This window comes from Elaeis guineensis, chromosome 13 (assembly GCF_000442705.2).
Source record: "Elaeis guineensis isolate ETL-2024a chromosome 13, EG11, whole genome shotgun sequence".
Lineage (NCBI taxonomy): Eukaryota > Viridiplantae > Streptophyta > Magnoliopsida > Arecales > Arecaceae > Elaeis > Elaeis guineensis.
This window is the reverse complement of record NC_026005.2, coordinates 12,478,432-12,505,935: the sequence shown is the minus strand read 5'-3', so window position 1 is coordinate 12,505,935 and position 27,504 is coordinate 12,478,432. Positions and strand designations below refer to the sequence as shown.

At 37.2% G+C, this 27,504-nt stretch overlaps 2 protein-coding genes across 4 annotated transcripts; both read left to right on the top strand.

Annotated features, from left to right (window-relative positions):
* The first annotated feature begins 2,124 nt into the window (after positions 1-2,124).
* LOC105056694 (protein FAR1-RELATED SEQUENCE 5) lies at positions 2,125-9,962 on the top strand. 3 transcript variants are annotated; one of them, XM_019854601.3, is made up of 7 exons: positions 2,125-2,276; positions 2,374-2,607; positions 3,186-3,288; positions 7,152-9,038; positions 9,125-9,184; positions 9,387-9,504; positions 9,651-9,962. In XM_019854601.3, the coding sequence occupies exons 2-6, from the start codon at positions 2,468-2,470 to the stop codon at positions 9,468-9,470; spliced, it is 2,274 nt and encodes a 757-aa protein (XP_019710160.1). In that variant the 5' UTR covers positions 2,125-2,276; positions 2,374-2,467; the 3' UTR covers positions 9,471-9,504; positions 9,651-9,962. The 3 variants fall into 3 exon arrangements, with proteins under 3 accessions (XP_019710160.1, XP_019710161.1, XP_019710162.1); XM_019854602.3 differs by having other exon boundaries at positions 2,137-2,607; positions 7,167-9,038; XM_019854603.3 differs by lacking the exons at positions 2,125-2,276; positions 2,374-2,607 and having other exon boundaries at positions 7,207-9,038.
* Positions 9,963-13,614: 3,652 nt separating this feature from the next.
* On the top strand, positions 13,615-19,604 carry LOC105056693 (20 kDa chaperonin, chloroplastic). Its single transcript, XM_073247285.1, has 6 exons — positions 13,615-13,728; positions 13,874-14,081; positions 15,924-16,103; positions 16,432-16,587; positions 17,804-17,881; positions 19,244-19,604. The coding sequence occupies exons 2-6, from the start codon at positions 13,896-13,898 to the stop codon at positions 19,418-19,420; spliced, it is 777 nt and encodes a 258-aa protein (XP_073103386.1). The 5' UTR covers positions 13,615-13,728; positions 13,874-13,895; the 3' UTR covers positions 19,421-19,604.
* Positions 19,605-27,504: the final 7,900 nt, after the last annotated feature.

The window sequence follows — 27,504 nt, the reverse complement described above, 5'->3', positions numbered from 1 at the left end:
TGTGCATCAGACTATCGGGTGCCAAGTCCTGTCCATATATAGCAAGTAATTAACATGTATAGTGCTAAGACATCACAAGTAGAATCAACAATTCCCTCCATATTCCAGAGCCCTCACACACTTGTCATAGATGACTGAGATGCGCATGTGTGATATGGATGGGATCAATCTATAATCAGCGAACACAAAGATTGCGCATTGCATGGAAATGAGGATGCTTTGGTGTACGAAATACACTAATTTGAGACCCTACACAAGTAGTCTCACAAATGACAACTTGCCCCTTACAGCTCTCTTATCATCGCGATGGGATAATCCATCAAATTTCAATTCCAGCTATGTCGAAACTACCATTCGTTTGTATAAATTTTTAGCATGAGCACAGTAATATGGTTGAAGAATGTGCATATTATTTATATTTTCATACCTTTGGATTTCAATATATTAGGAGCAATAAACTGAGTTAAATCCTTTCATGGGCATATTTACATGTAGGTAATTTTGGATATCACACCAAGAGGAAAGGATCTCCTTTTTATGGACCCCCATACAATCTGTGTGAAAGCATCGATAATTTAAACTAAGATGAAATACTAAACATTTTGCCCCATCGAACCCTAGACGGACATGAACATATTCGACCATACTTTTTTAACATAATCATTCATATAACTCAAAAATTGATATTTAATAGCATAGAAGGTATTTAGAGCCCCTTTTTTTGCAGATAAAAGATTTACTTAGGAAGCTGTATTTTTTTGAGTAAGTATTTCTCAAGCATCATTTAGACAAAAAAATAATTTACGTATATTCTTTTATATATTGAAAAATACTTGAAAATATGTTACCTATGTTCTTTTGTATTATTATTTTCGTGGATAAGTTGCAATGATCTATCTATATTTTTCATAATACCCTTTATTATATAAATATTATGATATATAATATTATAATATAATATATTTTATTAATATTTTATTTTAATATAATAAAATATATTATATAATATTATTATATATAATAATATATACTATTATATATAAAACACATTATATTATTATTATATTATTTTATAAATATATATAATATAATATAATATATTACATTATATTAATATATATATATATAATATAAGAATATATTATATTTTTATAATATATTATATAACTATTATAATATATCATTATAATTATATTATTATTTATAATATTATATTATAAAATATTAAAATAATATATTATTTTATTGTTATACATTATTATACTATATTATATATTATATCATATAATATTATTATATATTATAATATATTATACATATTAATATATAATATATTATAATATATTATAATATATTATACTATATTATTATATTATTATTGTATTATATATATGTAATATAATATATTTTATTATTATATATTATTTATTTATCATAACATATTATATTATATTATTATTATATTATAATAAAAAATATTAATATATTATATTATATTTTATTAATATCATATATTAATATAATATAATATATATTATATTATTATATATAATAATATAGTATGATATATTATATCATTATATTATTATATTATTATAATATTATTATAATATATTATATAAATATTTTATTATTATATGGTCAAGGATATATTAGAAATGAATTAAATGAATTATTTTTTCGATTGATGAAAAAATGATTTAGCCATTTTTTAGATGGGTAAGATTTTTTTTCATTGTAAAGATAAATATTATCAATGAAAAAGTAACTTATCCATCTTAAAAATTATAAGATCATGAATAAATTGATTAATAAAAAAATTGATTAATTTTTTAATAATATTTATTTATAAAAAAATAAATTTTTAATGAGATGAAAAGTATTGAGAAGGAAGAGAAAATATATCTAGTGGCAGTATGCTACGGCGACAATGGAACGTGAATCCATTTAGATACTGTTGCACAAAAATATGTTCTATTGGGTCTGCACATTTCCTAAGCTACCACACGCAATGCGGTTTTACGAGCTTTCCTACTTGGACACGTGTCAAAATCTGACTCGATTAACTCTGATGCAATCTACGAGGGCGCGTGTCAGACTCCGAGGTACTCTTTTCCGTCGTTTTGCTAACTAGGGCTTCTCAGCTGATCAACTCTGAGACCCCTCTCCTCTGCCCGTCCCCCACCTTCGAAAATTCGAAACCCTAAAAAATTAGGACTTTTCTTCAAATTCCTAGAATTTGAGGAATCGGGACCTCGATCGAAGCCTCAGATCGTGTAAGGTTCCAATTAGGGATTTGGATCTAGATTCCAAAAAAAAAATCTTGAAACTCGATGCTTTCTCTCAGATAAAAACCCCTGTTTCTTTTGCCAGTTTTCCACCTAAATCGTTGGAGAGACAGGGGGAGGGAGACGATCGGGAGCCCCAGACGCGGGATGGAACGGTGGAGCACTCGGTAAGTGCTCAAATGCACATGCCGGAGCCAGTAGACGACGTCCGTGGCGGCGGCAGCGGCAGTGGCGGTGATTACCAGATGCAGTACGAGCAGGAGCCGGAGCTCGAGGTCCAACCCAGCAATGGCGACGATGGGCTGGAGGGTCCTCTCAGGTGAATAAAAACCTCCTTTTTGGGCATTTGGTAATTTTATAGTGCCTTTCGACCAATATGGAAAAAAGGCCATCTTTTGGGTGATATTTTTGAAGTCTGCGGATTGGTTTGTTATTTTTTAGGTTTTGTTAGTGTTTAAATATCACATTCTTGCTCTGTTGTGGTCCTGGCCGAGAGGGAAATTATGAGACTGTTTGTTGTTCTAGGTTCGTTGTTTAGATATCCCCGTACGAAAATTAGCTTATATTGGAACTATGAATTAATATGATATTTTGGAGGTATTTTTGCATAGTGAATTGTTTGAATGGCACATGATCTTAGCTTCCAAATTCCAGTGACAGTTGAGAAGTCTTATGTTCTTGAGCTTATAATTGTTTATCTTGGTGTCAGTAAGGATAACATTTCTAAGAGGATGACATATTATGTTGGATTTGATTAGCCTTATAGATGCATGACTGCAATTTAACCATGGAAATTAAACCTAATCCTGAAAGAAAGGCTTGTTTTGCTTCCATGTTTTTAACCATGATAGCACACTTTTATCGAGCTTTAAGATCATTTCTTAATCTTCTATGCAGATGCCTTCGTTGTGGCATCAGTGCAAAGGCAACACCACACATGCGCCGTGGCCCTGAGGGGCCAAGGACTCTATGCAATGCATGTGGAATTGCATGGACAAAGGTAGATACTTAGAGCTCATTCTTTCTTTTTCTACCATATAGATTTGCTAGTCTTTGGTTCTCACTTGTTTCAATTTTACATGGTGTATTGTAACAGTTGTCCATGTAGCTCAGGAGCTTTAGATTGTATGTTATTGCAATTACACAATAGAAAATTCAAAGATTTAATGGGATTGGGCTCGTCTGGATTTGCCACGTGACACATCTCAGTGATGTTAGAATCATTCTCCAGATGTAAAATAGCAAAATATAAAATTAAAAGCTTTGTTCCTTGAGCATGTGTGCTTATACTTGTCTCAAAGAGCCTTTTCATTTGAACGCATCTTAGGTGCTTAGGGATAAACCAGATGTTCCAAATATTATGAGAAAACCCAAACTTGGGTGGAAACCTATCTAGGTCTTATAGTACGTCATATGCAAATTAGAGGAAACCTAGATACAGGGAAATGATTAACCATTGCCCTCACCTTTTTGATTCTTTGATCCCCTTCTTGCATGCATATGCAAGTAGATTCTATCAGCTTAGTGTAGGTGTGCATAGTTTGGATCGACAGGTATGAGATTGTTGATGTGCAAATCATCTCATTGGGTTTAAGCCATTCAAGCATAGTTAAGTTATACCATTTAAGAAATGTAGAACCATCTCGAACTGCCCAGTTCGAGGCTTTTTGGGCTGTGCCAGTGGCGGACTGGGATGGTTATGGCATTCGAAATGAGAAATCGGTGGAGGGGGAGAGGGAGATGGAAGAGGGGGGGGAGGGAGAGTCACCAGTAGGAATGGCAACAGGTAGAGTGCCCACAAAATTTATTCTACTCATATCCAAACATGTTTCAAATCTTATTACCCGAACCCATCCCAAACATGATTAAAAAATTATCTAAAAATTCCAAACCCATCCCATTAAAAAATAGTAAACTCGTCAGGTACCCAAACTCACCCGATTAACCTTTATTTGAGTTGGGTTATTCAGGTATCCGAATGGCCGAACCCATCCAATCAATCCAAACAAACAGTGGTTAGGCTTTCTGAAGCTATGGAGTTCAAATCCTCTCACCCCATTGTTATGTATATGTTTTTAGAAGAAACATATAATATTTATTTATTTATAATCGAGTTCGGGCAGTGGGCACCTGAGGATCAAATCCAAAACCCATCCTAGACCCAAACGGATTTTAATTTTAAATCCAAAATCCTTCCCAAATTCTATAGGGTATTGCTAAATGGGTCCTATTAGGATTTGGGATGGATCAAGTACTCGAAAAAATCTGCCCAATTGCCGTCCCTAGTCATCGGAGGGTCATGGCCGTTGCTGGCTTCACTTAAAAATTTTTAAAAAAAAAATAGAGGCTTGATAGACCCTTGTTTCGATCGCCTAGAGGGCGGAGCCCCTCTTTCGGCCCTCCCTCCCTCCCTCTCTTTTCCTCTCTCATGTTGTTGCTCTCCCCCATCCTCTCTATCATGTCGGGCTGCGCTCTGCCAGCCTCCACCATCTCTCTCCCTCCTTCCCCCTCTCTCTCTCTCCTTTTCTCTCTCATTCTCCCTCTCTTGCACCCACTCTGCTGTGTTGGTATGGGGCCAATATGGAATGGTATGGGGCATACTAAATTGTGCCGCTGATTGACTGGTCCAGCCCTTGTATCAGCACAGCGAACCTTGATACCATTCATCATCGTTCTAAAACTCTCTCTCTCTCTCTCTCTCTCTCTATATATATATATATATATATATATATATATATACTAATAGAAATATCAGTGGGCTACATTCTTGTTAGTTTAATTTCATCCAGATTTTGTTCGAAATACTATTACTGGGAAAAAGTAGTTCTTTAAGCTCTGCATCGTTGGGTTCAACTAACAAAAGATGAGTGTTATTTGTATAATATGTTATTAGATATTCCATTTATGGTAAAGAAAATGCTTCCTTTCCTGTTTTAAGATTCACCAACTGGTTTCAACGTCCAACAGGTTTTTGACATTCCTTGTTAGGATTTTAATTGAACCTAAAAGAGCTTCAATAGCGGTCTTTTGTGTACTAGTCACTACCTTAACCATTTACAAACAAGCTGTGTGACATCTGTTTAGCATTTCACATGTTCCTCCATCCACACTTATCAAGATCTATATATATCAAATATCTCAATAGGAGTGAGTCATATAAAACAATAATATAATATGATTATTATAATATAACAATAACAGTAATATAACAACATAACATAACATAAGAATATTATATTATATTGTTATTGTACTATCAGAAACTGTTAGGATTGGCTTTTTTGTCTTTGCAGAATTTTTGTTAAACTGAATATAGTTTTTCTCCAACAGCTTCAAATTGGAGCTTTCCCTAATAGGTATTTTTTAGCTTTTGGAGGAGGTAGAAAATCGTTTCAAATTTTTTACCAATCATCTCAAAATTGCCCAAAAGAGCTTTTGGACATTTGAGAAGCACTCTTTGGAGGGTTAAAAGCGTTTGCCAAATGGGGCCTTAGTTTGAAGGTTGCTTTCTTCCTCCTTTTTTTGTGTGTGTGTTTAAGTTGGATGGATCATACAACTCTAGTATGGATGCATTCAAGAAGATCAGAACATAGAATGTCCCTAAAGTGGGCGGGAAGAGTGCTGATCATGTCCCATCTGATGTTCCCTAAGTGGTTACATAGAAGCCACCTAGTTAGCTGTACTATTAGCCTCTTGATTCATCTCCATCCTTCATCATGATTAATATAAGCTATACAGGTGAAATAGCTGTAACTTTCTCCTTTTCTATCAGACCAATGAATCTATGTTTGGCACTCCCACCTCTATTATTGAGGCAAAAGAAGTGAAAACAACATAAGGCAAAAATTTAGTTTTTTTTTTTTTTTTTTTGAATCCATGCATGTTATTTAATAATAAAACATCTTTTACACAAATGAAGGATGGGAAGGTATAGCAAGAAGAGTTTGTAAGGAAATTTGAGGAAATTCTGAAGGTGAGGGCTTAACATTTGCAAGAGCAGTATGCATCCCAATGGATGTTAGAACTGGAAATAGGTGATCTCGTTAGCTTGAATGAAGGGTACTAATAACCAACCTCATTAAGTTCCGATGCTGGTGACCTGCAGTAAAAGATAAGCACAGCTTGTGCTTGGGCTTTACCAAGATGAAAATAGGCTGTAGATTGTAGCAAGAAGAGATGCTTAGGGTAACTAAGAAAAGTTCAAAGGTAAAAACTCACTATGCAGGAAAGAACAAGTTAGGGGTGGTAAGAAGCAAGAAACAACTAATATCTATATCATAAATAAAATATATCAAGAACCAACCTGGTTTATGAAGCTCGGTTTCCGATAACATGTTTGTGATAAAGGGTTTGAGAAGAGGTTCTTCTTTTTTTTTTTTTATGATTATTATTTTCTAAGGAAAATATTACCTTTTGTGATTGGCTTTTTCGAAGACAGAAAATTAGAAAATGTGGATCTCCTTATATGGTTGAATGGAGTATTTAATGGCTACATACTATGCAATATCAAATATTTTTAGTAATGTAAAATTTTATCACCTTATGGTTTGAAGAGATTGGGTAAAAGCAGTAAAGTTTGTACAACTGTTGCCACGTTCTCTTCTGAACTTTGGCTAGATGTTTACTAAATGATTAAAGAGCAATGAAACTTGAGTACATGGGAAAAAAATTGCTGCATCTTGCAAGTTCCTAATGGTCATGGATGGGGGTTTATTGATTGAATTCTGTTTGAATGTTTCAGTATGTACCTCTTTCTCTATTTCTTGATAATTCTGGAAAACATCAGTTTAAGTATCCACTTTCTCCATGATATTTTAGTGAGTGACTTGGCTAATTCTTTTCTAAACTGATCATTTATTCTAGAGTTTGTATAAACAGGGAAAAATGAGAAAAGTAATCGACTCTGTTGCTCCTTTAGATGATGCTGCAATTGCAAAATTGGTGCCAGAAATTGATATGGAGTTTGAAAGTGAAGAGAAGGCATATGAGTTTTACAATAGATATGCTGGACATGTAGGTTTTAGCGTGAGAAAAAGCTCTTCAGACAAGTCTTCTGAAAATATTACTAGATCTAGGACATTTGTATGCTCAAGAGAAGGTTTCCGCAAGGACAAAAAAGGAGCAAAGGAAGTTAAGAGGCCAAGGCCAGAAACAAGAATTGGATGCCCTGCACGCATGACTATTAAAATTACATCAACTGGTAGATACCGTGTAACTGAATTTATACCAGACCACAATCATCAGCCAGCACCCCCTTCAACAACTCACATGTTAAGGTCACAGAGGATAACCACTGAGCTTCAAGCTGTTGAAGCAGATATGTCAGATGATTCAGGAACAACGCCGAGATCTACCAATGAACCAGTGGGAAGACAAGTTGGTGGTCCTAGACATGTCAATTTTCTTCCTGCTGATTACAAGAATCATCTCAGATCAAAGCGTATGAAAGCCATGCAAACGGGTGATGCAGGAGCTGTATTAAAATACCTACAGAGTATGCAGCTTGATAACCCCTCATTCTTTTATGCCATCCAGGTTGATGATGAAGATAAATTGACCAACATTCTCTGGGCAGATTCAAAATCTATATTGGACTTTAACTACTTCGGTGATGTGGTGTGTCTGGACACTACTTACAAAATAAATGGATATGGTAGGCCATTGACACCATTCCTAGGTGTGAACCATCATAAGCAAACAGTTATTTTTGGGGCAGCACTGATTTATGATGAATCTATAGAATCTTTCAAGTGGTTGTTTGATACTTTCAAGATTGCAATGCGGGGAAAACAACCAAAGACGATTTTGACAGACCAGTCTATTGCAATAAATAGTGCAGTAGCTGCAGCATGGCCAGGCACAAGTCATCGTCTTTGTATGTGGCATGTCTACCAGAATGCCGTCAAGCACCTTAATCATGTCTTCCAGGGTTCTAAAACTTTTGGAAAGGACTTCAGCAGATGTGTTTATGAATATGAGGAAGAGGAGGAGTTCTTATTGGCATGGAGAGCAATGTTAGAGAAGTATGATCTAAGAAATAACGAATGGCTGGGCAAACTATTTGAGGAAAGGGATAAATGGGCTTTACCTTATGGTCGGCAGATATTTTGTGCTGACATGAAAAGCACACTACAAAATGAAAGCTTGAGTAGCGTGCTAAAAAAATACCTGAGTCCACAATTAGATCTCTTGTCCTTCTTCAAGCATTATGAAAGAGTAGTGGATGAACACCGCTATGCAGAACTACAAGCAGATTTTCATGCAAGTCAAAGTTTTCCAAGAATACCTCCATCTAAGATGTTGAGGCAAGCTGCCAATATATACACACCTGTGGTGTTTGAAATTTTTCGGAGGGAGTTTGAGATGTTCATGGATTGTATGTTGTACAGTTGTGGCGAAGTTGATACAACATCTGAATACAGAGTTGCTGTCACTGAGAAACCTAAGGAACATTTTGTTAGATTTGATTCAAGTGATTGTTCTGCCATCTGCAGTTGTAAAAAATTCGAGTTTATGGGGATTCAATGTTGTCATGTACTGAAAGTGCTTGATTTTAGAAATATCAAAGAGCTGCCTCAAAAGTATTACTTGAAGAGGTGGAGAAAGGCTGCTAAGTCAGGAAATGAGGGAGACAATCGAGCAGTTGCAAATGATGGTGATCACAGGTCCCCTACAAGTTCATCATTGAATGTTCCAGTGTCATCGTATGCTCAACAACAAGGATTCCACGGAATGAGTCAATTTAGTCAAGTAAGTCTTCTGAAGTACATATTCTGAAGAACCTCTATTCTTAGCATCATGTCCATTTGAAACTGATGACACATAATGGATTGCAGGATTCTCCAGTCTCTGATTTGCAACCCAACTCATTTCATGGAAGCACTCAGTTAGCTCAGGTAAAAACTGTTAATGACATGGTGTACCATGATTCTTTGAGAAAGTAACATGCTACAAATTACGGTAGCTTGGTTCCCCTGTTGGACTCTGAGCTAGGTTACTTTGTATACCTGAGGATGGTTTGATGCCTCAGGACCAGGTATAGAAACTTGAAATTTCGCTAGATCATTATTGTTGACTGATTTTCTAAGTGTCTTGCAGGGTTACACAGCTCCAGACATGCACTCCCAGCCATTTCTTGGGAGTTCCCATCTGAACCATCAGGGCAATGACCCTGGTCATTAAGATGTTTCAGTTTAGCCCGGGTATTTTCTATGAAGTATGTTTTGCTACTGTCAAACTCGTCAAAATTTTGGTTCTGTTAACTAATGTTAGCTAGTCACCTAAAATTTAGATGTCAGCTTTCTGCATCCTGGGAGGATAGTTTGAACATTGCTTGAATATATTGTCCCTTGCTGTCTGCAGGTCTTTTTTTGCTCCATAATATCACAATTTCAATGAGGAATTGGGCTATGGAAGGTATTTTGATGTAAACTATATTGCCTCAGATGACTGTTGACTGAAGTTTTGTATTCCAATCAACTTCAACTGTAGTAGGTTATGTGTGAGGCAGAACACCCATTTGACCTGCAAATAGTAAATACATTGCCTGCCTGTTGATGGGTGATGATTGTGTCACGTGATAATGCTTTTCTGTATTTTTAGGTTTAGTATGAATGTATATGTTGAATGGTCAGGCCATACTTTTATTTATGAACTTGTAGTTCTTAGCATTAAGTTTCTGTTCTAAGTCACCCTTTTCAGCTATTTTCAGTGTATTATTCATGCTGCCATTCACCATTGATCAAACACTGGCAAGTTTTAGGGTTGTCTCAGCCTTATTTTCAGTCAGAGTACTCCAGGAAGCCAAATTTGCCCATGGGGGGACATACTGTTAATTTTGTCTGCAAACCTGGTTTTTCTCTCATAAATGCAGTAGTTCTTATTTCAGTTCATGCTTCCGTTCTTGTTTTTGATTCTGAGTCTGGTAGCCATGTTTATTGTCTTTTAGTCGGGCCTGTGAAGCTAGCTGTTGGAAGCAGGGATCAAGGATTTGCATTAAAATGCAGAGAAGGCTGAGTATAATGGAAATATTAGTAACACATAACTCATGACAATTTTTAAATAATAAATTACAACCGAAAATATTTGCTAAAGATTGAAATAAAAAATAATTAGGATGTACAACAAGCATGCCTTCCAAGATCTTTTAGGTCACTAGAGAATATCTTTTAAATGGATTGCAATACCCCAGATAAACTGCAATTGCAGGATTAACAGCCTCTCTGTTTATGTATTGCTTCCCCTTTCAATCACCTTATCTGGTTGTTAAAACAATGCACTAGCCATGCATCAATTCAATCCCTTACTGCATTTTTTGTGTAAGGTGCCTTCATTTGTACTCCCTTGCTGCTTGGAAGATGCAACCTTACCTTTACAAAACAAATTTATTGGTCCTTCGTCCATTATCTGTGAGCCTGTGAGCAGAAATTCTATCACCTGTTGAGATGCTCTTTACATAACCTTTTCTCTTGATAAAGTATGTGCCTTCCGACAACCACACTTCAAGCAGAGTCCTTCAAGATGCTTGTCTTCTTGGATCCATGCCTTCACGTGTCATTACATATATGAATGTAGAGAGGCAAATCAGGTGGTGGGTTAGCTCTTGAAACAGGGTCTTCGAGTTCATACCCCAAAGGCATTGGGAGGTCTGCCTCCTGCATCCTTTGCGAGAGATTGTGAATTGCGGCTTTCTACAGGATGAATGTTGCTGCATTGATTTAGGTTTAGGCATTCAGGCCATTGATTGGTCCATGCTGTGTAAGGATGGTGTACTTGCTGTCTTTGCTTCTATTTGGGCTAAAATTAAATATATCCTTTTCTTCAAGAATTTAGAATTTTAGGGAGTGTTTGGTTGGGATAATTAAGATCTGAAATGGGAATCGGAATGGATGACTCCTATTTCAACTGTTTGATTGAGGAGAGTCATATTTTGATTTTCATTCTAGAGGAATGGGAATGATCCATTCCTTTCATAATCCAATTCGGACTTATCTTAATGGAGTCAAAATCTTATTCCAATAAAATAAGATTAAAAAAAAAATCATCTTCTTTGTCCGCTCCCTTTCCTCCTCTGAGGCTCTCACCCTCAAAAGGTATTGTGGGGGCGGCGACCTCCCCGCCAAAGACGCCCTTGTCGAGGTAGAGGAGGCCGCGAACGGCGACGTCATGGAAGCGGCGCTCGGTGTTCTCATACCACTTGTTGCCGCCATCGATGATGGAGTCATTGGGGTCCATGAACTGGAAGAGGATGGCGATGGTCTGGTCGATGGAGGTGCCGGCCTTGACGAGGATGATGATGGAGCAAGGGCAAGTGATGGAGAGGATGAAATCACAGGGGGAGTGGTGGTCGGGGAGGGGCAGCCGCCCTCCGCCTTCGTGCGGCCGATGGTCTCGTCGATCTTCGAGGCGGTGCGGTTGTAAATGGAAATCAGAAAGCCTTTCTTGACGATGTTGATGGCTAAGTTTGGGCCTATCACCATCAGTGCGGTGAGTCCAATGCGCGACAGCATTGTCGCCTCCATCGATCGATAGATCGAGGGAGGGTTTCGACAACCGCAGGAGGAGGAGGAAGGAGAGAGGAAGAAAACATCGGAGAATATAAGAGTGGAAGGGTGGCGGACGTGGCACCGGGGGAGGGATCGCGGGGTGCGAGCGGTAGGGCCAGAGCCGGGGGGGTGTGTGTGAGGTGTTGGTTCGGGGCTGAATTTTTTTTTAATTTTATAAAATAATATTTTCATGATAAAATAATATTTACTATCTACATTTTTTTAATGATAATTTTTTTAAAAAAAATTAAAGATATTATTATTATATTTAATTTTTATTTAATATCAATTTTTAAAATAATTAAATTTTAAAAATTTTAGTTAAGAATAAAAATAAAAATTTGAGTTGACTCCAATTCCTATCTTTGTATGAACCAAACAACAATAATGAGAATTATCCATTTCGATTTCGATTCTAATTTCGATCACAAACCAAATATTTCAGATGATTTGATCATATTTCAATTGCGAACCAAACACCTCCTAGTTAAATTAAACATCTCTTCTTCAAGAATTCATGTTTTAGTTACTTAGATCTAAGGGTTTTTGCCTCTGATGCTCAAAGCAAAACTCTGCTCAATGATGCCTCTAATGTGTCTCCTTCATTCTTTATTGCTGATTTATGCTGATCTGAGTCCATGTCAGCTGTTCTTTTGCTGATCCTTCTACTTTTTGCTGATTTGATTGTTAATTGTCGAATGATCCAACGTTGCCGACGGATTGTTCACTTATTGAAAAAGAAGGGTTTAGGCATTTCTACAGGGGAAAGAAAAATAAAGACAGAAAAATATTAATGAGTGTACCTCTAGTCTCCAGGAAGAGATACAAAAGGCCCACCAAAAGGCATGGATCAAGTGCTGATACTGACTACAATGGAATGAATGTTCTTCGGATCTAAACGCCACTTTGACGCAACACACACCAAGGTTACACACCAAGGTCAGCCTTGAAGTTCTTTCCTCAAAAGTATACATCTCTATGTCTCTGCATAGCAACTCTATTGAGCTAAATACATACGACACTCTCGAGTACCCACATAAGCAATGCTTTAGGATCAACCGTGAGGCTCATGTGTGCCTCTGTGTCATGATATAGACTCTTTTCAAGAATACTCTATGATTCGAGATCTTTGTGCCAACTTTGCAGTTTATATCTTGAGCCAAATACTCCTCATCTAAGATGTCTTGACTCTTAGAGCCAAGTACTCCATGTCATCATATAATTATTTTGCTGGCAATCTCGCAAGTCACCATATCATTCTTGGGGAAGACGCAAATCAAATACACATGACATGACCATGCAACGCCATTGCTATGCATAAACCCTAGACAAATTCATCTCTAATATTGCCCAGTTGAATCGCCAAATCGACATGCCCGGCAGCCTGTGGGCTGGAACCCCTATCAAACCCTAAATCCAGATCCATGCACTGATGGTGAACTGGACCATTACCATTGGAACTAAACCTCTCCCTGCCAGAAAGCCCCTTTATCTTTTATGCGGGCCAAATGATTCTATCACCGACAAACCCAAAACCCAGTGCCAAAACCCCCCAACACCCAACGCATACAAAACGGCGTCGGCGCGATCGCAGGTGGCCCCTCTTGCTGACGTTCTAGAACCATCTTCTCCGGCCTGGGGAGTGGGGAATGCTGGTCTATGTACATTATCCCTCCAGAACATTTTACTTCCGGGTGAAATTCTAATAAAGTCGAAATCAAATTTAATTTCCACACAGAGAAAATACTCCCTCCTGTCGTCCTGGGTTAGTAAAATGGGTTCCCGCAGACATAATAACCAAACTCTCCGATAAAACCCAGCCGTCCTCTCTCCATTAGCTCGCTAGGGTTTTTCTCCGTTGCTCGCTCTCCTGGCATCAGCAATTCGTGAATTCCGTGTAATCCCTATATTCTTCATAGTTTTTCCCATTTTCCATTCTATGGTTCTTCTCTTCATCATTTTTTCCTACATTTCTCTCTCGAAATTCCCTTCAAAATTTGATCTTTTTGGGGCATTTGTTATGGTTTAATTTCTTCGCAGGTGACCATCGATTCGTACATTGATGGAGGCTGTGCGGTTCTCTGGGTCTGGAGTGGCGGGGAGGACAAGCCTGCCGTTATTCGAGGGGCTTCGCTTCTCGCCGGTGCCGTTTAGGATTCCTTCCTTGGTGGGAGCGTGCGGGGTGGGGCTCGGCCAGAGGAGCTTCCGTGGCCTCACCGTGAAGGCCGCCACTGTCGTCGCCCCAAAGGTATAAACCCTATGTCATCCTATACTGTCCCGGCACTAGTGTTTTGCCCCATTGTTTAGGCTAATTTTGTTGATTTGATTGGTTCGCTTTTTCTTGGTCATCATTTTGAGTTTTGATGGGCTTGTGGGGTTGATAAATTAGAACTAAGCAAAGTGATAAGTTACTGCTATTGGAAATATGAATATCTTAAATTGTGATGGAATTCTGTAGTTTTGCGCACCATTGATATGTTAAAGAAATCTTCTGATGGGTGTATGGAAATTCTTTCACCTCGTTTTGTGTTTAGTTGCTTTAGTAGTTGCATTTTTGTGCGTGGATTCTAGTATAGTATTACTTGGTAAAGGAAGGCACTTTTGAATTACTTTTAATTAATTTGCATTAGACTTGGTAATTTATATGTTTTTGGTTGTCTTATCAAAGTGCTCGGCTTTGAAAATCTGGATTTTCGGTAATAAATTGGCCTAAGTTAACAATTGCATGTTCTTTTTGTTGGTGTAGATATTTGCTGAATACATCCTCCAAAATGGCAATGTAGGAAATGTAATTACATTCAAGGATGAAAGCATGTTTCTTAGTTCTTAGGAGCATTATGATGCTGATTGCTGTACATTGTAGTACATTAACATGTTGGAATCATTTGGTCAGCCATCTGAAGTTTGAATAAATGGGCATATACATACACTTGCTCTCTACATCTGCATGATGCTTGGCTGAGTGCCCCACACATCATTTAATGCAGGAGCACTCTTCATTGAATGTAAGTGTGGTTTTGTGTGTGCATGCATGGTTTTGGGCAAACATGCTTGTGCATGTGCATGGTTCTCGCCTGCCTGCACAAAATGCACATCTCACTGGATGTAAGAGCACTCGTTATCGAATGCCCAATGAGGCGGCATTGTAGTGCAGCTTTGCTTATTAATGTGTTCACATTGGATGACGGGGTAGCTTAATATGGAGAGGTGGTGGAGATGCAGAAACCCAGACAACATCATAAATGGTGTGGCACTCAAGAGTTTTTGTTATACAATATGCAGACATGGTTTGAAAATTTATGGGCTTTATATTGTGCTCTTGTTAAATTTTGATATTTCTGTGCCTTTTTTTTGGGCATGTTGAACATCAGAAGTATTGAAAATATTTAATAACTCAGAAAATTATTAATATCTGATATTTTTATTTAAAATTTTTAATGGAACTTTCCTCGGTTCTGTACATTGAGATGATTGGATGTGACATCTTATCCTGTTTACTTTGTTATGTTCATATAAACTTATTTGCTCAAGTGTTTCTAAGAAACTAATATTTAATCATCAAAAGTACTTTCCCATCGCTTGTTATTGTTGTACACAATTAATGTTGGGCTATTTTGATAAATAATTTTATTTTACTTGACAAATAATAGTCTTTGACTTGGTAGTCTTATTTCTTTATTCAATTGATTCTGAATAAATTGTTTGATTTTCTAAGAATTTTTTAATTTGTTAAATCTTGTGCTTATGACCGGAATGATGATGTAACTATGGTTAATCACATAAATAAATAATTATCTGACTTGCTTAAATTGACTATCGGCAATACTGGTTATACATTGTATTTAAACAATATTAAGCTGTGCATACTTTTCTTATTTTGGACTTAAACTAAATTATTTTATGAAGATTTTTGTGGATTGGTTTTTTTAATCTACATTTAAATCATAGAGAATACCAACAATATTGACAGTTGATTTTCAATAACATTATTTGTTACTTGACTGCTTAAATCCTTGGTCAATATGTTGAAGGCAAACAGATCTTGTTTATTTCCTGGTTATCTGATTGGATCTGTTTCCTGATTTAACAGTATACATCCATCAAGCCCTTGGGAGACAGATTACTCGTTAAGATTAAATCTTCTGAGGAGAAAACTAGTGGGGGGATATTGCTTCCAACAACAGCCCAGTCAAAACCTCAAGGAGGTGAGGTTGTTGCTGTTGGAGAAGGTAGAACCATTGGAAAGAACAAAGTAGATATCAGTGTTCAGGTACCTCTTTTCTTCGACATAGCTGGATATTCCTATGCATCATCTTGATAGGTTGTAGACAATGTTTCTACTTTCCGGCTTCAATACCATTGTTAAAAATCGCCACCTTTCATGGTTGAAGATATTGTGATAGATGGATGTAAAAAGAAGTTAGCTTTATCTAAAGAGAAAAGGTTGGTTATGTTACCAAAGAAAAAAAAAAGAGAGAAAAGGTTGGTTGCTTTAAAATCCTGCTTCTTCACGTATATGCACATTTGTTACATCATCTCTTGGATGTATTAAGTTGCTTTTTTAGGTTTAATAATCTGCAAACTTTCTTGGAATGTAGGCTGGCAACCAGGTTGTATACTCCAAGTATGCTGGAACAGAGTTAGAATTTAATGGGACTAACCATCTTCTGTTGAAGGAAGATGACATTGTGGGTGTTCTTGATACTGATGATGTTAAAGATCTCAAGCCACTCAATGATCGGGTTCTGATTAAGGTTTGTTTACGTTTGGTTAAGTTTCGTTCTTGTTGTATGTCATTTCTTGAATGCAACTTTCAAAGCTGAAGTTCTGGAATTTGAACAATTAGGATAGCAGTTTAATAGGAGTGATTTGACTTTGGTGGGCTTGGCTTGCTGGAATTTCTGATTAAGCCTAAAAAGATTAAAACCTATAATTTATGAACTTTACAGCAAATTAGTATATGCCCTGATGGAGTAAATTTGAAGATAATGGAAACTGATAACATGAGCTGACAAGGCCTCATACCGTGAACTCTGAGAGGATTATAAAACTCGGTTGGCAGTTCAGGCTTGTCCAAGACAAACACTGTTGATCACCATGGCTTTTGAATGGTTACAATTTTCTTCCTCTTTTTTCCCCTTCTCCTTATCCTTTTTCTTTTGTCCATCTCAGAATCTTGTCTTTCTATGAAATCATGGTAAAATCAGGGAAATGCAACAAGTTCGATTGAAAATTCATCTACTTCATTCATTGGAGATTGATCCCAATTTAACAATCATTAGTAATAATTAAGCTAGTGTAGATTAGTCGCTCCTTTTGATGTAAAGATTTTTCTTTATTGCACCTTTGCCTCAATGCTGTGTTTAGTTGCCTAGAATTCTAATTGATAGAACTTGGATGGAATCATTGTACGACATTCAGTTGCTATCATCTCTAGAGAAGTTAATTAGGCATCTGCCATGTGCTGTCATATCCTCATTTTTTGGTACAGCTTGGTGAACACATTGGATCAACAGTTCATGTTAACTGTTAATCATGATGAAGTATAATATGTTTGGTAAGAAAATAAATGAGCTCATTGATCATCAATATTGGTGATCTTTGATTTACAACATCCTCATGCTAGATGTATTGAGTATGCTCTTTTATAATGACCAGCAAGGACAATGTTGCTGTCCTGCTTGCCAATGTTAAATTTAATGCAGGGCTTGGTTCAAAAGTCAGGATATCATGTCTCTCATAGGTTGGGTGTTTACAACAGGGTGACAGCACAAGTCATCTGATCATTATTAACTCTTTAAGATATATGATCTCTGATACATCTGCTAAGATATTCTAAAGTTACTAATCCCAAGTAATGTTTCAATTTTAATGGCATTTTGGGTACTGAAGAATTTACCAACTTGGCCTGTATTATAACCACTAGTTTTCCTGTTATCCTGTGTCTGTAAATGTTTTATTTTACTTCAGGTTGCAGAAGCTGAAGATAAGACTGCTGGGGGCATCCTGCTGACTGAGGCTGCCAAGGAAAAACCTTCAATTGGGACGGTGAGTATATTCTTCTGTTCTATAGACTATTATTTACATTACAATCTTAAAACTATTGCCTTGAATAACAAGAGTCTTCAAAAAGAGGCTTTATTATGGTTATGCTATTTTTTTGGCTTAATTAAATGCTTTAGTAACACGGAAATGTGGAGAGCTGTCAATCAGTCTGAAACTCTAAATGGCCTGATGATCGGACACATTAAAATGGCCTGTGCTCATTTTAGGCCCTAAAGCCTAATTGAAGCAGGAATCTGTGAAGCCCAATTTTTTTGGGCTGGGCCTGGGCTTAGGTTATCGAAATAGTTTAAGGCATGTGCCATGCACTGTTTGTTCAATGATTAAAGAGGTATGGTGCTTTTAACAGTTGGGGCTTGTAGCCTCCGTCAAACTGTGGAGCCCTCTGTGTGTGTGCGTGCGCGCGCGCGCGCGCGCGCGTGTGGCAGGACAAACCCTCCCTCCAACCACCAAAAGAGAAACCATTTAGATACAAAGGGGAGTCCAGCCAGAAAAGGCTCTCCAATTCAAATGGTATAAATGCATGGGCCTGGTACTGGCCCCCCTGCACAAGGAAATCCCCCAGTTTTGGTCGGGCCCTGGTTGCTGTACCAGTTTGTCTCTGATCATTCGCTTGTGTTTGACATCAGGTCATGGCCCAAGTGCTGGACCAGTTTGTCTCTGATCATTTGCTTGTGTTCGGCATCAGGTCATCGCCCAAGTCAGCACATTGAACCAACCTATCACTCCGATCTGACAGCCTTGATGGTGTCAGTTGGAGAATGAGAGGAGAGTACAAGAGTAAAGATGATTTATGTCAAGTTTTCTTGTGACATTTACCTTTGTGTTACCATTCCTCTTGGGATTAGATCCAAATGCTGAATGATCTTATCAGCACCTTCATCTTTCACAACTGAATAGCTGGTAGAAGCTAGCAAACTTCAGTTGGATGATCAACCTGAAATGACCTAGAGGTCCATCCTTGGTTTCCCCATAAGTGGGACATGGCACTTTTTTTTAGTATAAAACGAATAAAATAACAGCGAGAACTCCACCAACCCTAGCGCAAGTGCTGTGGTCTGTGGATAAACATCTCAAGTTGTCTGGAACATGTTCCGTATTGAATTGCAAGATATGAGAACACAGATGGCAGCATCTCTTCATGATTGATACTGTTGCACGTTTGAGAACAGGATGGTTGTTGGGTTGCATTCATTCTTTAGCTGAAGTAAAGGCCTAAGGCAATAGCTCCTAGATGCTGAACAATTTTTGTGGAGTGCCGAACTATATGTGTTATTTATTTTTCTTGATGATGGGAAGTTCCATCTAATTTAGTTTATTGATGGCAACTTCCATGTTGTAAAACAGGTGGTTGCGGTGGGCCCCGGGCCATTGGATGAAGAGGGCAAAAGAAAAGCACTAGAGATCGCCCCTGGTGGTACTGTGATGTATTCAAAGTATGCAGGAAGTGAATTTAAGAGTGCTGATGGCTCTGATTACATTGTCTTGAGAGCCTCCGATGTGATGGCGGTTCTCTCTGTTTAGAAAGGGATCGACTAGCCTATGTGACTTATCTTTGGCGGAATAGATAGTCGCAGGACTTATCAGGCGTTTGCAACTTAAATTTTTCTGTTGTTCTACACCATTTCTGCTATCTGTATCCATTCAGAGCTGTGAAATTTTGTTAGATTCTTACAATCAAAAAAATTTTTGTTAAATTCTTAGTTCATCCTTGCGATTGTGCTACCGTATTTTTCTTATTTGGGAGTGAGTGAATCCGGGAGTTATCCCAGAATTGAGCTGTAGCTGGAATGTCTCTCAGTTAGGTGGAATTCTCTGCTTAACGTCCCTCAATTCGCCCGTTGAACGGGGGGGGAGCAAGCAGAGACAATCGGGCCGATTCTTCCGCCAGAGTTTTGAAATAAGAAGATATGGACTTCCATTCTCGGTGCGAAGGTAACGTTTTATCTCAGAAGCCTGGGTAGAGCGGGGTAGCTCCGTTTGCTCATGTTCGAAACTTTTTGCCGCCGGCAAAATAGAGGAAGCCAGAGCTTTATCAAGCCATAAAAAACAGGCAGTGTGCAAGATAAGGATGGTACACACCACTGGCATCAGTCATATGCGAACAACATCTTCCAAAACAAAAAGAAACGGTAAAACAAACCTAAAATAAAAGACAAATACAAAACAGAGGATGCCATTACATGACTTTGCACTGCCTGAGTGAATGTATCCTCAAAAGAAGTGAAACAGTGCCATGAAGTAACATGAGCCCAACGGACGTGTAAAACCGAGTAATGATCAATCGATGAACGATACCGATAAAGATTGGCTGTTGAAAAAGTTAACCACACTTTCTTGAGAGAAACAATCCAAACCCAGCAGAAGTGGGAAATGAACCAGGTAGCTCAGAGATTGATGGAGGGAGCGGTCACACAGTGAATCAGATGATGTGGAAAATACTGCAGATGCTCCTGTGTAAACAATAGACACAGTACTGTAAATAGGAAGACAGACCACATGATATTTACATGGGAGTCCTGTAAATAGGATCCCAGATGAAGGGCACTGGTGCCTAAACAGTTGTATAGCCTCCATGGTCTAGCGATGTAAGGAAACAAATATGGAATTAAACTGCTGCCGGGAGGAGCCATCCAACTGTAGAAGAAAGTCATGAACACCAGCGGAACGCATCTATGTATACGAGTTGATTAACCAACAGAAGCTTCGAAGAAAAGCATAACTTGGGTGAAGGAGAACCAAGAATATGCAGGGGACCGTAAAATAGAACAGAAGCACACAGCAGCAACATGTTGCAATAAGTGATTGCAGTGGCAGAACCACTAGGAGTTAACCATACGTGCTAAATTGTAGGTGTGGCTTGTCTACGTTTGATTCAGTTTCAATAGTTTTCCTGGGTATTAGATGCTGGATATGCGGGATACAACAGTAGATTGGTGCAAAAGAAGGTGAACTCTTATTTTGCGCTCCGGATATAATTCCGGAGAGGTGAAATGATAGGACCTAAACCTTCAACAACGTTCATACACTCCTAAAAGATGGATTTTATTGATGAATGGTGTGGAAAATTTTAGAAATAATCTGCCGATCCCTCTTTTTTTTTGGTTAAGAGAAAAATGCTGGTTTCTTATGGATGCAGGATAATTCATTACAATGAGCGTGTTGGAGATTTTTTTTTTTTTTTAACGTATAGCATGAATCACAATCATGATCATCAAATCTGTTCTCAAATATTTGGGGTTGATCATAATCATTAAGTCTTTGTTTTATTTTTTGCAGATTGTTACTCAAAAAAAATGACATAGGCAAATGAACTGGACGTAAAAAGTTATGATAAAGTCAATCGTTTTATTTTGATACAATAAGTGATTGAAAGATTTTAAACTGTTCCATCTTCGACAGAGAATACCTCCAATGGAACATGGCCAGGAGAGCTTTGGAATATTAACAGCATGATTCCTGGACTGCCATTCCAAAGTGTCATCTAGAGATTAGAAGATGTGAGAGCAGATATATATCAAGCCTAAGCCTATGATGAACCACAAAAGACCTCCTTTCCTGAAGAAAGAAGAAAAGAACCCGACTTTTATCTCCTGCACATTCTTATCTAATATTGAATACAAAGACTGGTCGTCCTCTTGGTCAAAAACTTTGTAGGTGCAGCAATAACAAAAATTGTTAATTATCTAAATCATAAAACGAGCAGAACAACCAGGGAAAGAGATAGCTTAGCCATCCTGAGCTGAGTATATTGGTACTTTGCCATTTACATCATCAAATTCAGCAAAACCAGGCCACTGGAAAGATTCGGATTCAAAGAGGGAATCCAGTAGTTAATTGATTCGTCCTCATGTACCCGAAAGAATTAAAAAAAAAAAAAAAAACAAAACAAAACAAAATTGGCGGTCCTAAAGCTACTCAACTTCAATATTCTAATATGGATTGCTGATGTATGAAGATAGCGCAAAAAGTTTGGATCCCAATAATTGTTGTTAATCATCACAGAAATAGTTGTTACAACCTATTTAAAGCTCAATCAGTTTTTTCGACCAAAATTAACTGACAAATTTGAACTCAAGATCTGCAGGTGTCACATATAGTTTTTACTCTCCAAATATAAAGCCTATGGTTAAAAATTTTGTAACTACGCATTAATCAAGACATAGATAGCACATCAAGAAATGTTAGCAAACATTAACGCGGAATGCCAGCACAGGGTGGGGGGCCGGTGGACCTTGTCATATTATTTCTATGAGAGCAAACCCAATATATGAATTAAATACCTCTCTATAGGATTTGAAAAATAACGTAGCTATTAAAACTTTTAAAATTGGTTTACATCTTCAACTCAACAGTTTTGAATTTTGGGTGCCAGTATGTGTTATGTTTCTGTGTCAAAAATTGTCCATCTTTTGGTGGATGACAGAGTGCATTAGCTTTCTGCAGATGTAAAGCTTGATACATGACCATGTAACAATAAAGATAAAAATAGATTACAAACTTTTGTGCATGAAATTTGGGGTTAAGTATGAAGCCAATATAGAAAAATAAATTCACATCAAATCTTTTGTTCACAGTGCATGAATTAAGCCTCTTACTCTAGTGGAGTTGTCCTGCATTTCAAGGAACCGAAGTCGTCCGATGCACAAACCGACATGGTTCGAATCATTGTTTGAATCATTGTTCTCATTATAAAAGAGGCTTCTAATAACTTCATCTTGGCTTATGTTCAAGAAGCACATATGTTTATTTGTTGTTGTTAGTAGAAAAATGCAAGGTGCAATAACAATCAGATTGATCTCTAGTTTAAATTTATAATTGCAAATACAGTAGTCTTATTCTGACTAAAAGCAGCACAGAGGCCCAATTTTGCAAGAGCAAATGTAACATCCTATGCTGCAATGATCAAGGTGATTTTTGGATCTTTCTTAAGAAATTGTAATTTTAGAAACCAATTGACATTATGATCATAGGAGTCAAACTTTGAGAAAGATCAATAACTAATATAATCTATACAAAACTTTTCTAGATTACAATTAAAATAATGAGAATCTTTATTATAATAAGAATGGATAAAAGGAGGAAGAGGAGAAGAGGTGATGGTTTTTGATCCATTCGCTGCATGAGGTAAAAGGGAACAAAGGAAAGACTTATCCAAAGACTGCCTCTCTTTTCTCTTACTTCTCACACACAGACCAAGAGGCTTTCTCACAAGGGGCTCGTACACAAGAAGCCTAAACTCCCATTAAAAAATTAGGAAGGAAAAAAAAAAAAAAAAGCCTTCAGATCGGGGCATGCACGCGCCATCCATCCACCTTCCGTTTTTTATCTTTTCTCTGATGTGGATAACCCACCATTACAGAATATCCCATAAGGTCCGAACATTACAGAAAGTAGAAGAGGGCACAGAACCAGAAGTCCAAAGCTCCCAGCCCTTCCAAAGGTCAAAACCAAATATCCATGCGTATAAGTTTAAGGGAAAAGAACCCCAGAAGAGCACAAGGCAGCAGCTGGGTACCATATTCTCTGATCAAAAGCAGGGACGGGAAAAAAGGTTGCCCAAGATTTTTTTTTTTTTTGTTGTTTTTTTTTTATCTATACGAAATTATAATTATATTCTAAATTAAATGTATCATAAGAGTTTAGGAAATATATCTAAAGTGAAAATTTAATTAAATTCATACAATTTTTGTTTTTGTACTATCAAATAAACAGGCAATAGCTATCAAACTTGCAGGATTTCTCTTTCGCTAAGAAAAAAATAACCGCTATAGGATTTCTCTTCTAATATTTCAGATTTTAGCAGGAAAAAAAAGGAAAGTTTATTGGCCAACCACTTGACCGTGGAAATAAGATAAAGTCTTAATTAAATCCTTTAATTCTCCTGTTGCTAATTTCACATAGCATCGAGATTCATATAATAAATATGTTCTAAAATTTCTATATGCTCCATGGAAGAGCAAACTAATGCAAGAAATCCGGCAATTTACATATAAAAAACTTGATATTAGGTGCTTAAACACTAAAACTTCCAAAAATAAAAATTGTAGGCAATGAATCGGATTGCAAATGCCTTATATTCCATCCTCATTTCTCTTTCAAATTAAGATCTCAATCAAAATCGTGATGCTCCATACAAAGATTCCGCTCCGAGGATGGCATTTTTATCAAAAAAAAAAAAGAATTAAAAACCCCTCCTAAAATCCATTCTCAGCGTGATAAATGGTTGAAAAGAAATGGAAAAGGCGAGAGGGAGAATTTGGATTCCTTGTAGAGATTAAGAGCTAAGAGAGGAAGATGAACCGAAGTTGGAGCAATTCACCATGTCAATCGCCTCATGAGACGGATCATCGAGCGCCTTCCACGATTATCCCCATGCGTGACAACAGCAATGCAGGGTTGGGGCCGGAGCTTTTGTTAGTCAAATCTTATCTCCAGGAATGGGAACGGATCGAGTATGGATCGAATCGGGCAATATTCATGCCGATCTGGCAATCAGAAATCTCATGTTTATACCTATCCAGTATCCATCTTGGGCTGGATTGGATTGGGTCGAATCAGATCAAATAAAAATACGATTCAAGATGGATAAAAAAAAAATTAAATTAGATCATGAACTCAATATATAAATATTATAAAATAATCATAATTTTTTAAAAAATTAACATTATGGTTATATTGAATTGTATTTGAAAGGAGGCATATTATTATCTATATCCAATTCGAATCTATTTTTAATATTTTTTTCTAAAACTCATATCCATCCTAGATTTTAATCGGATCAGATAAAATCTGTTCCATTTGAATTGAGTCAAGTTGTGTAACTCGTGGGTCGACTAAAATTGTCCACCCTGCTTATCTCCAACGCTGCCCTTCAAGTTCTCAATCAAACGAGTTCTCTATCTTTTGATTATTAGTAAAATAAATAGCACCGATGTCAGTGGCAGTGATAATTAAAGGTGAAAGGGCAGTGGCACCTCCGAAGAGAGGGTCGACATCGAAAGAGAGAGGAAGTTTTGACATTAATGCATTGGTGGAGGTGCTAATAGAGTACACTCGAAGCCATAATGTCAAAGAGAGCCAAATGCAAAACGTTTCCTTCTTCTCGATTTGAATTAAAGATACATGGTGGATATATATGTGTACATGTGGCGAAAGATTTTTTTCTTAATTGAGGATCTATTTGGATGATTGGGCTCAATAATTCTAGCTAATTCATAGGTTGGACAGATACAACCTATAATCTAGTACTTTTGATGGTTATACTAACTCAACTCACAAATTTCATGAGATTTTGGGTCTAATTATCTAAACAAATCTTGAATCAGGAGGTATTATCGATCCATTTAAGATTCACCAATCCTGCAGTAGGAAAAAGTTCTATTTGAAATGGGAGGGATCGCATGTATCATGCATATTGATATGGATAATTCAGTGTATTCGAAGGTCCTAATCGTTGTTGGCACATGTCCACCCTCCACCCTCGTGCAAATTTCTCGGTCTACCCTCATCAATGAATCCCACGTCAGTGGTAAGATTGAGGAACTACAACATTGGTCCTAAAGTGGCATGTTTTGTGAATTGAGTTCCATCCTTGATCATCTAAAAGTTTATTAAAGGTTTGCGCTTACATGGATTACATTGCCAATATATACATACACACATACATTCATATATATATATATATAACGCTTAAGGGCATAGAGTCACATATAGAACCTTCGACAAGGTACAATTTATGTCATCTTCTTTTCCACAAACTTATCTAAGAATTGTTACATAGCATGTGGAAGGTGGTACCCGGCACATGAAGAATTTTCTTTGGACCCTTTCTTGCAAGCGTAGAGGGCCAGCCTTTTTTCTCACGCTTTCAAAGTGATGTTGGTGCGGTGGGCCAATGATTTGAACCACCATTTTGTCCTCAAGTCTTCCCCTCTTTGCTAATTTTTCAAATGCTATGGAAGGGTTTTTGTCATGGTAGGCCACAACCTAATGCCTAGAAAGACAAATGTGACACCCGTTTAGCATCCTTGCTTCTCTCACTACGTCTCAGCTTTCTTCAAGGTTGGACATTTAAGTCAATTATGCAAGTGGCTTAGCTTCTATCCAAATTTTGATCTAGCTTAGTTTTTCCATGCATTTAGGCAAAGCTATAGGTGCTAAACATGGCTTTTAGGACAAATTATTCTTCTAACGTAGGCTAGAATGTGAGTGTGAAGTGAAAGTGGGTGCCAAATCTTAACAATGGTACGATCCTTAGTACGGTAAATATAGAGGTGTTTGGTTGGGTGGAATGAAAGTTTGGAATAGGAATTAGAATGGGTGACCTCATTCCAACCATTTGGTTGGGAAGAGTTTCACTTCAATTCTGATTTTGGGATGAAATGGGAATGATCTAATTTACCTAAAACTCAATCTTCATTCCCTTCTGTGGATTCAAATTTCTATTTCGATTTCGATTCTAATTTCGATTTCGATCATGAATTAAATATTTCTGGAGATTTGATTATTTAGATTTTCATTGCAATCCATTTCGATATCGGTTATGAGCCAAGCACTCCCATAATTGATTCACTGAGATAGGATCTAATGTTAAAATTTTGAGAGAGCGGTCAACTACATCAAAGATGCTTCCTATAGACTTTCCACTAGGCAGGGTGTCCCAATGGTGGATGACCGTTGTAAGTATGTTGTTATCTATAGGGAATTCCGAAGGAATATTTTTTGCCCCACACCTTTGCCCAGCAACCTTGCATGCTCTTCTTTAAATGATGTATTTAGTTTGCCCCATGTGAACAGCGAGATCATTTTGCCCTTCACACTACAATCCAATCACAACTATTTGCCCATGCATGCATCATGCTAGATATATATTTATTGTTCTAATGGCTTAAAATAATGGCTGCTAGGACGATTTCCAAGGGACCCTCGCTGCATGCTGGTACTCGTATAAGAAGTTAAGAACTTTTACGTAACCATTGTCCTGGAGAGGCGCCCATCACATGGCGGATAATAAATATCATTTGATATTTTCCTTGTGGTTCCAACTACTACGAGGTTTCCTCCCTCAAAATTTTCCCGATAATTATAAACACAATACTTTTATTAAGAAAGCAATGACTTGATGAAATCATGCTGCTATTCTACCAAGATTGCCTATTATTTTCCAATTAAAACAGCTAATAATGATTGTTATAATAGCTATTAGCATCAAAAGAAATGTCAATAGACTGCAACATTGGTGTAATACTCTAATTTTGGTGGGCATATGTGTTTCTTTGTAGTTGGACGCTTGCTTGGGCCACTAAAATGGAAAAGCAAAATTACTAAAAATTTGGTTTTCCTTGGATACAAACTGAGAGACCTAGATATACTGCATAGCTCCACAAAGGAACAATCTTGGATGTACAACCTCTCGATAGCTACTCATTTATCTTTTATTGCCGCTACAAGATTCATACGCATAACAAAATCTATACTGACCATTCGAAAAGACGTAGGGTATGACTCATTTCTCTATTCAAGCTAGCTAATGATGTCTTTTTCCTATCTAATCATTATTTTATTGTCATTTATATGGAAAGCAGACCTTTAATCCTGCAGTATTA

Bases quoted from the DNA above. Each gene is read 5' to 3' on its own strand.
- LOC105056694 (XM_019854601.3), top strand. From the start codon at position 2,468: ATGCACATGCCGGAGCCAGTAGACGACGTCCGTGGCGGCGGCAGCGGC. The intron at 3,289-7,151 runs GTAGATACTTAG...CATTTATTCTAG, and splicing joins GTGGAATTGCATGGACAAAG to AGTTTGTATAAACAGGGAAA. The intron at 9,039-9,124 runs GTAAGTCTTCTG...AATGGATTGCAG, and splicing joins GAATGAGTCAATTTAGTCAA to GATTCTCCAGTCTCTGATTT.
- LOC105056693 (XM_073247285.1), top strand. From the start codon at position 13,896: ATGGAGGCTGTGCGGTTCTCTGGGTCTGGAGTGGCGGGGAGGACAAGC. The intron at 14,082-15,923 runs GTATAAACCCTA...CTGATTTAACAG, and splicing joins CCACTGTCGTCGCCCCAAAG to TATACATCCATCAAGCCCTT. The intron at 16,588-17,803 runs GTTTGTTTACGT...ATTTTACTTCAG, and splicing joins ATGATCGGGTTCTGATTAAG to GTTGCAGAAGCTGAAGATAA.